At 49.9% G+C, this 11,404-nt stretch overlaps 1 protein-coding gene across 7 annotated transcripts in view; it reads left to right on the top strand.

Annotated features, from left to right (window-relative positions):
* The window catches only part of Ebf3 (EBF transcription factor 3), a 115,516-nt gene extending 108,494 nt beyond the window's left edge, over positions 1 to 7,022 (top strand). Inside the window, exons 12-16 of one of the 7 annotated variants that reach the window (XM_048791399.1) lie at positions 240 to 417; positions 1,499 to 1,687; positions 2,155 to 2,244; positions 3,147 to 3,259; positions 4,325 to 7,022. In XM_048791399.1, the coding sequence (XP_048647356.1) occupies positions 240 to 417; positions 1,499 to 1,687; positions 2,155 to 2,244; positions 3,147 to 3,259; positions 4,325 to 4,342 (588 nt within the window). In that variant the 3' untranslated portion in view covers positions 4,343 to 7,022. Of the gene's footprint in view, positions 1 to 239; positions 418 to 1,498; positions 1,688 to 2,046; positions 2,245 to 3,039; positions 3,260 to 4,324 lie in introns of those variants that run through there. The other 6 variants (XM_048791393.1, XM_048791396.1, XM_048791394.1 and 3 more) reach the window with 6 other exon arrangements.
* The last annotated feature ends 4,382 nt before the right edge of the window (positions 7,023 to 11,404 follow it).

Genomic DNA, 11,404 nt, shown 5'->3' with positions numbered 1-11,404 from the left:
TCCCTACCAGCCAGGGAGTCTCCAAAGACCCTCTGGAGGTGGACCCAGTTTTGGAGTCCAGTGTGTCCATGCTCCCGATTCCCACACACAGCCCAGGGCCTTCAGCACTCAGAGCATCAGGCCATCATTTTCCTAAGGGCGGTTCCTTTCCCATCAAAAAGTAGGTTGTCTCAGTCTGACTCAAGGAATGCCACCACTGTGTTCCTGGCCTTGCATGACAGGCTCCTTATTCCCTCTAGGAGATCATCCTCAAGCGAGCCGCCGACATTGCTGAGGCACTGTATAGCGTGCCCCGCAATCACAACCAGATACCCACCCTGGGCAACACTCCGGCCCACACCGGCATGATGGGCGTGAATTCCTTCAGCAGCCAGCTAGCCGTCAACGTGTCAGAGACATCGCAAGCCAACGACCAAGGTAGGCCACCGTGCCAGGCAGACCCTTCCCGGGCCCCACGGGGATGGTTGGGGCCTTAGTTACAGTTGAAGGTGTGGGCCCTGCTGGGGAGTGCCGCTCATGTCTTGTCCCCTCCAGCCTGGCTGGGTCATCCTCTCCAGGGAAGACCGTGCCACACACTCTGCAGCTAGTACTGGGCCAAGAAGGCTCGGAGAACCAGTGCTAGTGCCACAGCCGCATCAGCTGATGCTCAGCTCCCTGGGACTGCAGAAGCTCCCTTCAGCTGACCCATAATGACTTTGTATGCCTTGGTAGGCTGGGCTGAGCCACAGGCCAGCCTAGAACAGGAAGCCAGCAGGAACTTCTTGGATATGCTGCAGGGGTGGGATTTGGATTCCTTGTTTGGAATGCCTCAGTGGAGAGAAACCCCACTTCCCCACCCTGCGTCTTATCCCAGAGGACAGTGACCTGGGCCCACCGAGGTCACTGCTGCATGTCTTTGAGCTGGTTCTTTTGAGTCCATTTCGGTCCATTTCCTCTTTAAAAATGGTGCAGGCATTAATCTCAGGACCACCTCCACCGTGCCGCTGGGTCTGATCCTGCTCATCCACGCTCCTGTGGCAGGAGAGAAGATACCATGTCCCGCCCCACCCCCACTCACAGAAATAGCAGTTGTAAGAATGAAGACCCCTAAAGCAGCCTCTGCAGGGAAGTTACGGCCACAAACAAGCTCCCCCTGTCAGCCCTGGCATTTGAAGGTCTGCAGAGGCTGGAAGTTCAGAGAGTGTGGGGGGACAGGCCAGGAATCCGAGCTGTTGATAATTGCTTCTAAAGAGAACCGTGAAAGCAACTGACGGTTAGATCGAAGTGCACCGTGGCCGGCTGTCGAAGCCGACAGAGACAGAGGGGCTCGCCGAGGAGACGGCCGCAGTAGGGTTGGTGTGATAAGGTTGTCTGAGCTGGCTGGAAGCACAGAGTGAGAGGCAAGCATAGGGTCAATGAAAAATGTTTAATATATGATATAGGTTCCCGGGGAAACCCCCCCCAAGTGTCTGTCACTGATAATAATGTTATTTTTGGCCGGGGGGGGGGATTTCAACAGTCGGCTACAGTCGCAATACAAGCAGCGTGTCCCCGCGAGGATACGTCCCCAGCAGTACTCCCCAGCAGTCCAATTACAACACAGTCAGCACTAGCATGAATGGATATGGAAGTGGCGCCATGGCCAATCTAGGGGTCCCTGGCTCGCCTGGATTTCTTAATGGCTCCTCCGCTAACTCTCCCTACGGCAGTAAGTGTCTGTTTTTGTCACACATCATCACGCACATTCATATTCACTACGAGGTCGAGTGTGTGCATTGCTTGGATGTTCTGTGATGTGAGCTACTGGATAAAAGGAAGGGTGGCCCCAGAGGCTGGGCGTCCCAATGACGACCACAAATTGACCTAAAGGGGCCCCAACGCCATTGCTTTGGCAACCAAAACAAAATCGGAATGAAACGGGGCTGCTCGATTGGAAGAGAGTCCAGCACTCAGTGTTTGCCTGTTATCCAGAGAGTGGCCCAGCCAGAAGCATGTCGTGTCCTGTTTCGTGGCCCCTCCCTGTTCGGGGCGAGCCCGCGCGTGCTGACCGTGTTTGCTTTGTTGCAGTAGTGCCGTCCAGCCCCACCATGGCAGCCTCTTCGGTCACCCTCCCTTCAAACTGTAGCAGCACACACGGCATTTTCTCATTCTCACCTGCCAATGTCATCTCCGCAGTGAAACAGAAGAGCGCCTTCGCGCCTGTGGTCCGGCCCCAAGCCTCGCCGCCTCCCTCCTGCACCAGCGCCAACGGGAACGGACTGCAAGGTGAGGGCGGTGGGGGGAGCGCGGGCCCTCCGGGGGCACGTTTTCAGACTCCTCGCATGGCCTGCGGCATTGCATGTGCTCCATCGGTCCATGTCCGCCCCCAGACCCATGTGCAGGACACCCATTCACTGAGCCCCAACAAGTACCAGATTCTGTCTTGTGGTTTTGGTCCACCTCATCCTTCCAAGATGACCTAGTGTCCTCCTGGTAGAGCACCCGTTCCCTGACGTGTGAGGGAAGAGGGGAAACACACAGCCATGGTCATTTTCAGTCCCATTGTGTACTGGGCCTTCAGCCAGTCCTGCCCCTTCTTGGTCCAGGGCATACCCCCGCCTGTATCTCCTGGGCTTGCTGCTGCCTGTGGAGCCATCTCAAACTCTGCCCACTCTTCTTGTCCTGAGGCCGAGCCTTCCTCCTCAATCTTGCCTGACAGACGACCAGTCCACACGGCTTTGTCGTCCCTTGGCGAAGGGTGTGCTTTTTCCAGGCCCAGGGCGCCATGTGCGTCAACGCTGGGCTGACGGCCTTCCGCGGACAGAGATGGAGTTTCCTGAGTGTTCTCTTTCAATTCAGAAGGAGAAGGGCTGCCCCAGGGCGTGGGAGGCATCGCTTGCCAGGGCCGCGCGGAGTGGGCACCCAGCACCCGCCCAGTGCAGGGCGGGCGTGTGGCCCCTGAGTGTGCAGCAGACAGAGCTGCCGGGGTGCCCCTCGGTCTCGTGAGCTTGCGTGTGGCTCTGTGATGTACTGAGGCCCACAGGCACTTGAATTAAGTGGCCGTCATCTGGCCTCTTTCAGACACCACCTTTGGTATATGCTCCTCCCGGTGAAAATCAAATCCAGTTACTCCTTTAAAAAAATGAATCCATTCAACCAGTATTTACTGAGCGCCTACTATGTGCCAGGCTCTCTGCTGGGTGCTGAGGACGTAGCCGTGGAGAAGACAAACTGGCCCTTTTGTGAAGTCGGTGGCATATTTCACTTTGATGAACTAATGCTCAAAAAAGGAACTGGAAAGGTATCCGTGATTTGAAATCATTGTCTCACAACCTCTGTCAGTGTCTGAAGGGACGCCCAGGCCCCCAGGCGCCGCCGACTGGCCTCTGTGCCATCAGCGGGCACCAAAGCAGCATTGCTTGGCAGGCAGGTGGTGAGGAGCCAGGGCCTGTCTGCGGACACGGCGTCTAGGCCGACCGAAAGATGGTGCCCCTGGAGCAGTGTGTACGTACACAGGCCTTCCAAACCATAAAGTTGTAACGGTGAGTCGGAGATAAATTAATATTGTTGGAATTAATGAACTGAGAAATTGAAGCTCACATCACTACATGAACAAATGTGTTAATATGTTATACATAAATTAATGAGAACGATCATTTTGACAAAAATTAAACAACACTGGAGTTAAAAGAGTTTAAATTACATTCATACCAGGAGTTCGCTGGGAAGCTTCGACTGCACTTGGTATTTCAGTGCCAAGTTTCTCTTTGACTCTGAGAAGAGCATAGAGCTCCCTGAAGCCGTGCTGTGCCTCACGTCTCTTCATGGCCCTTGGCCTTGAGACTCGGAGCGGGTGGCCCTGAGCAGCTTTGACCTGAGAGCCCCTGACTCACCATTACGCTGCAGAACAGTTAGCAGGCGGTCAGAGCCAGGCCCAAAGGCAGAGGGGAACTGAGGCGAGTCTGGTTTCCACTTAAGGAGGAAGAGCAAGGCCTTGGCCGGTGTCACAGGAGTGACCTGGCCGGTTCCCATCTCTGGACAGAGGGGAGTCCGGGCCTCCACTTGCTTTGCACAAAATGCCGAGATGTGTGCACATTGGCAGGCTTTTGGTTGCACACAGAGTGTCAGAAATTATTTGCAAAGGAGGTCTGTGGGGGGCTGCCTGTGGGGGCCCTGCCGCCCACGCACCCCTGCCCCGTGAAGTTGAAGTAGGTCTCCCAGCGCCCTCGGCCACACCCCAGGCTGGTTAGTGGAGGACGTGCAGAGCCTCCCTTCTTGTTGACCAAGGCAGAGGGGCGCGCCCAGGCCCCGCGGAGGGAGTGCGGGTGGCGGCCGGCGGTAACTGTTTGTCCCTTCTCTGTTGCAGCTATGTCTGGGCTGGTAGTCCCGCCCATGTGAGGGACTCTAGTTTACCTTGCGCAGCACCCAGCATCCCAGGACGGACTTCAGGGGACACGTGTAGTATGTTAAGACATGCTGAGGAAACTATCTTCAAAAAATCAGCAGCAGTTGAAACGCTACAAAAGACATTGTTCAAAGATTTTATTTAAACTATGAAGAATCGACATGCAACCCACCTGCTCCTTCATGAACAGTTCCATCTGGCTGACTGAACTCTCTCATGTTTCCACACTTCAGTCCTGAAGAAGGAGGAAAGCAAAGCAGCGCCTATTTTGTATAAAGTTTCTGACTCCGTCTTGGCTGTGTAGTGCTATCTGTGTGGAGAAACTTCATGAATGCACCATTTCGATGACCATGACACACTGAGGAAAAATGCCTCCAGACATTTTTCTGCACTCATACTTAGATTCACAATGGTTGTGTATCTCTATAATGTGAAATATTTTTTTGTGGTGAAAAAGGGGGCCAAGGAGGTATGAGCCATCAAACTGGAACAGAGGATGACTACATGGTTAGGAGAATCGGGGGTGGCCGGGAGGGAGGGAGGGTTGATCATTGCTTACCTTCATCTTAATGAAACGAAACTTTGTAACTTATTGTAGTTAGAAATTGTAACTTTGATATTGAATTCTCTTGCCTTCAACAAGCACACTGACAGAGAAAAGATGCTACTGTCTGTTGGTTCCAATATTCTCCCACTGCTAGAGCTTCCTGTTAAGCGAGTGCGGTCTGCAACATTTTTTCAACTTTTGCTAGCACTGTATACTATTGCATTCTTAGGCTACTGTGAGGTCTATGTTTCTTGTACCAGAAATTGTCCTTTTGACTTCTAGGTCCTTCTTCCCTGTGTTTTGTATGTGGTTATAAAATTGTAGACTTTTGTGATTTTGCCAAAGTTGTAGCTAAATATTTATACACTTGTCTTGAATTTTTTTCAGATCCACTTAAATATTTAGAAAAATGAGTTTTATTCCTTATGTGTCTTATAAGGGATAAAACGGTCTCCATCTAACACGTACTTTACCACGAACACTTGCAGTTGCTAAGGGACTTTATTTTGTAACATATCAATTATAAATATTGTATTTATCTTTGACATTTTGTACATTGCTTTCCCACTTTTTTCTTTTCCTTGTGTGTTTTGGTTTTTGATCACGCCTGGTGTGGTGACGCCGGGAAGGGATAAGCCAAGAACTGTCTCTCTGACCTGTTTCGTTAGATGAACCAGTGTCCTCACATTTCATTTGTACTTCAAATGTTTGTTATTGTTTAGACTTTCCATCTCTTTTTTTTTATTATTTTGAGGAAAAGTCAAATTCATTGTTTATTTTTATATTATTTTTAAGTTATCTGAGCAAATACTTTTGAAAAAAAAAAGTTCGTTGTATAGTCAAAGCAAATCGGTGCCACCGGCCGCGACAAATCCTAGTAGATCCCGTGCATGTGGAGCGGCCGCGGAGAGGCGACGCCATTTGGGGCTGTGTCCTTATTTTATTTTTTGTAGAATGTACAAAGTCATTTTAGCTGCCACCCATGACTTCGCCACATAGCTGAACTGTGTTTACTGGAAAAATTCAGAGGCCTAAAGTTTAAAATAAAATTTACTTCTGATGTTTTAATTAAAATGTTTGCCACATTAACTTCTCTGATGCCTTAAAAGTGGACTTCTTTGAAAAACTTCTGTGCTATTTTATCACAGGCTTACACCACAATTATTAATCGGTATTTGATTTGGAGATTTAAGATGTAAAATGCACACACACACACACACACACACACAATAAAAGCACAAACCTCCTGTCTGTAGGTCGCTCCTTCCTGGGTCTGTCTCTGCTGCTTTCCGCACCCTTCCAAGCCCACCTTGGGTTCAGAGGTCTGGGGCAACCCAAATCACTGCTGGTTTTTAATTTTTTTAAACGATATTTTTGTGGCTGGATTCAACAGCACCGTCTGTGCTTTTTAAACTGGAATGACCTCCTCAGACACTGTGCCCGTTAGTGCCAAACCCACAGTGAGACCAAAAGGGTCAGGACTTTTGCTCTTTGTTCTGTTCTGTTCTGTTTTTGCCTTTGCACTAAATGCTTCGCAGACACAGCACGGCAAGCGTTTTGCAAACTGCCGCAGAAATCAAATTTAAAACTAAAGGAGGGACTTTTTAAAACTTTTTTGACAAACAAACAACAATGCACAACTTAGAAAATGTTCGTTCAAGGGACTCAGTAAAATAAACAGACCATCCCCAGCAGTCGGCAGGTCACACTCTGGCATGTGACGACCGACAAGGCTTAGCTACGTGGGAAAGCCTGAGAAGTCACTTTGGAACTAAATTGCCTCCGTGTTATTTTGTGTAAGTAAAGGTTTAATCTAGAGAGAGCTCACGTGCACACGTGAAGGACGTCCGCGAGGGTCCTCACTGCACTTGGTTTTGTTTTAGATCGGTTAGTCGACGCCCTCATTGCTTCACTGTCTCGAAATTGAGCGCTTCACTAAATGGTAGATTTTGCTGTCGAAGACCCTACAATAAGATTGTTTTATCTGTACATTTTTTCAGATATTTAACTGTATAAAATGTTCATTTTACACAATATTTAATTAAAGTATTTCTTGTCTGTGAATTTCACCTTTGGTGATTTTATCTGTTTTGATTATTAAAATGACTGACACGCGCGCGCGTTCCCTTGGAGGTTTCATTTGTACATCCTGGGTCCCCGAATCGAGTCTTGGCCGAGGTCAAGATGATCCTTCCAAGAACCTGCCACGGAGTTATCCATCCTCAGTGCCCCCACCTGCCTAGACACGTTCAGCAAACACTTCCCAGTGTGGCCCCCGAGACGCCATCTGTGTGCACGCTGCCCTAGCATGTATAGGTCTGACTGTGTTTGTGTGCGGATGCAGGGTCGCAGCACACTGGGTGGCCCGGCTGCTGAGCAGCCTGTGGTCTCTGAGGATGCTGATGGTCCTGCAGCAGGCCAACCAGCCCTCTGTTCCTGAACAGGGGCCTTGGTGTGTACAGAGCAACCCTGTTGGATTTTCCAGCTGTGTCCCTTCTGTCTCCATTGCTGTACCCACTTGGGTAAAACCCAGGCTAGAGAGAGCACATGGAGCGGCTCCAGGTGGGCGGGCAGGGCGAGGCTGGAGCACCCAGAGGTCATCACCCTTTGCATCAGCGCAGTGACACGCCCTACCCTGTGTTCTGCACCAACGCTGCTGGCTGTGCCTAGGTGTAGCCAAATGCACCACTCTAATGAGGTCAGCCATCCGTGCAGGTTCTAATTTACACAGCTTCTGCAAGTTTCGTCTCCCGGCCCCCTCACTCAGGATTTTCCATTTTCTCCTCAATGAAAGGCTGCTTTGCATGTTTTGGCTTGCAGCTTTATAACACATACACACAAGTGTGATCTAAATTAGTACTCACAAATGTCATCTTAATTACTTGTTCTGCTGAGCAAAACAGGAAACAATTACTCAAAACATAAAGAAACTTGTGAATACCTTTTTCTCCTGTCAATGACAATCAGGTCCCTTTACAGTCCTGTCCCAGCCTTAAAGAGACAGTAAGAGGCTGGTAGGATATAAACTCACAGCCGGCCCACTGCCCTCGGCCCTCCCCTGCAGCCAGGCTCCTTATCAAGCCTCCAGGGTTGGAGAAGTTGCTGCCAGCCATGGGGCTCCTTCCCACTGAGCTGGTACCAGGAGTGTCCACTCCTTGGAACTGGCCCATGTAACCTAGAGGGGAGAGAGAAGTTATTTTATGTTTGTGTTTCAAATCAGAATTGCTTTCTCTCAAAATGTATGCCAATTATTGTCAGGCCACCTTTTAAGGTCTTTCAAGCTTTTAAAGATTATTCAAAGCACTTGAAATGGGCTTCAATCTAATGCCTCATTTCATTGCATTAAACAGCCTAGTTAATAAAGAATCAATATATTCAAAGGGCAAGGTTATCTTTTGTCTATAAGGGGTGGTGTCATTCTGAACCTTTTATAGTTCAAATGCTGAAAAAGACCTCGTGAAATCTATACTCATCAAGTGGGTCAACGAGAGCAATAAAGAGCTGAAAGGAGAGAAGCTGCCCTCCTCTAAAACAACTCCAGGCCTTATCTCCCTGCTTGGGGCGCCCAAAGAAGGCCTCAGAAAATGTCAATTTCTCATCAAGACAAGAGGCCATGATGATCATTTTTTCCAGAGAATACATACAATTAAGAGAATGCAGAGAGGCGGCCACCATGGTGATTTGTAGCTCATTCTGGCCCCATGAGTTGCGAGCTCCCTCCCAGCAGATAAAAAGGGTTGTTGATAACTAAAGTGTCAATATGCCAAAGAGCGATTTTTGAATGTGAGTCCTTGTGCTTTGAGCTCGCTGGGCCGATCCCAGGCCCTGATAACAGCACAGCTGCCAACAGACACCACGGGTTGGCCCTCACAATTAATGCCACGAATAAATCACACAAAAGAGTTGGGACGCTTTATACTCAGTGAGACAATCCCCTGTTCTACCCTTCAAGGATTCCTTTTATGTTGGAATAAGGTTGCTTTTAATGAAATTTAAACTCATCAGAGGAAATCAAAAACCTCCAATCAGATGACAAATTGATTTTTTGGTCATTTGTCATGTCCCAGTGTAGAGCCGCAGGTTTCACAGGGAGTTAAGTGGCCGTTCTGGGGCTGGGAGCAAGGATGGACCCAGTCCCACCCACCCCACCCCAGCCTGGATTCAAATGGGAGCTCTGAGGTTCTGGCTGAGCCCATCCCACCAGTACCCACAAACTGAACCCATGACAAGAACAGGGGCCGATCAGCTCTGAATCCAGCCACAGCTTAACAGCCTGGGCTGGTGCCCTTGTCAGAACATAGCAGTTCCCAGGATTGTGTGCACTCAGATCCTTGCCGGCCCCTAGGGACATGTGCTCCTGGGTTGGTCTCCACCACACCAGCATCTGCCCTTCCCCACACCATGGCTGACTGCAGAACAGGACAGAGAACTTCCCAGGGCACCCAGTTCCATGCACCAAGAGCCTGTGAGCTGGGCAGGACTGGGCAGGAGGAGAATCTGGCCGACTCCTCCCAGGACAGCCAGTCTACGTCCATCCAAACAGACGTCCTCCTGGGCAAAGCCTGCCCTGCCCCAGGCTCTGTCGTGCCTCTCCTTGCAGCCATTGGCCACCAGCCTCACCAGCTTCCTGCAATCCCTGTGCAGACCTGAGCTCTCAGGGGCCACACGTGGCCATGCCCTCCTCAGTTCTCGCCCCTGTGTCAGGGCAGCCACTTCTGGCTGGTGGTCCGACAAGGGAAGCAAAGGTCCCACTGAGGATCTGGGACTTGTGTGAGTCTGGAAGGGCATTTTGTCCCCACTGGGAAGATTGGGGCCAGGGAAAGATAAGGCTGCTTTCCAGAGGAAGTGAACATAATTTCTGATTCAAAATTCCTCGGAGACCACCTTTTAAAATACAATCCCTAAAGATAGCAGAATATCACACATTTTTCCAACAGCAAATACTCCCGTCTACAGTGCCTGGTGGTTTGTAGAACATTTGCTCCATCCTCCTAGAGCACCATGTTGGGACGGTGCTCCATGCCCAGGTGGTGAGACTCAAGTTCAGCAAGGTTGGTGGCCAGCCCAGGTCACAGGCTGGAAGAACCAGGAACAGATGCCAAATAAAGTCTCCAATCTCCAAACCTTCTACTCCCCCCCCCCAACTTAGGTTCCATATACCTCAGGAATTACAAACAAGGGGAGGGAAGAGAGACTGTGCTTCCCAGGAAGATCCCAACCAACCCACTGCAGGGATCAGAGGGCATGAATCTGCCCAACCACCTGGACAGGCTCTAAGTGGAAACTAGCTGATCTAGCAGAGGTTGGGGGGGTCTCACAAGGGCCTCATTTCAGGACACAGAAAATGCCATACATCCACACACCTAAAATCTTTGGGATGAGGCTCATCTCCCTGGGTCTTCAAAACTCCCAGGGGCCTGCAGGCTGGTCCACCTCCTCCTTGGGTTGACCCATGCCTGCACATGGGTCTAGACGGACCAACATGCCTGTGCATGCAGGTGCCTTGGTCCATGCAGCATGTGTAGGACACCAAGCTGTCACATGGAACAGCTGTGGGAGGACGGTGTTGTCGAGGGTCAGAGGCAACTTCAGAGGGGTTGGGCAATAAGGGTCAGCCTGGTGACAAGGCTCAGCACAAGTTGGCTGCTATTTAATGCTGGCAAGATGATGGTGGGAGTGGAAAAGGGTTAAGGAGGGGATAAGAGGAGCCATGGTTTTAGTGGCAGAGTTAGAATGCATTACAACAAATCAGAGGTGTTGACAGAAGAAGAAATGAAGGGTCAGAAGGGACCACCAGCATCTCCCACTAGACTGTCTCAGCAGATGGCTCTCCCTATTGACACTGTGCTGATGACAGGCAGTGAGCAACAGGGACACTTGGCCATTGTGGGCATAACCCATTAGCTAAGGATGAATCCAAATGCAGGTTTCCACCTGTAAGAACCAAGTTCTTTACTGCCCCAGGCCACTATTAGAGGCTGGCAGAACACAGGTGGTGCTGGGATGGAACCTCAAGTTGAGAGAAAAAAAGGCAACCGTCACATCAAAGGGTCTTTCCCTAATGCACCACGAGCATTTGCAAATCAATAAGGCTTGATGAACACCCTAAAGAAGAAAGGACAGATCCAGTTAATTCACAAGGGAACAATAGAGTGATCAATAAGCTTAGGAAATGATAATCAATCTCACTTAAAAATACACACCAGATTGAAATAATAAGTTGAAAAAAAATTTCACCTATTAAATTAGAAAAGATCTCTCTTAAAAGCCAATGCTCCGTGCTGTTGGCAGAAGAATGGGCATTCTCACACAGTCCTCAGTAGGTCAGTAAATGGCAACACCCTGCTGGACAGCAGTCCAACACCATGTCCAGCAACCTCAAATTGTTCATGACCTCTCCACTCATGGACCCTGCTTCTAGAAACCAACCCTGAGGAAGTCACCAGAGATCAGACAAGACCTTACGGACACAATCATCCATAGCAGTAATCTTT

Source organism: Marmota marmota, unplaced genomic scaffold, assembly GCF_001458135.2.
Source record: "Marmota marmota marmota unplaced genomic scaffold, marMar, whole genome shotgun sequence".
NCBI lineage: Eukaryota > Metazoa > Chordata > Mammalia > Rodentia > Sciuridae > Marmota > Marmota marmota.
This window is presented reverse-complemented; position numbering and strand designations above follow the sequence as displayed.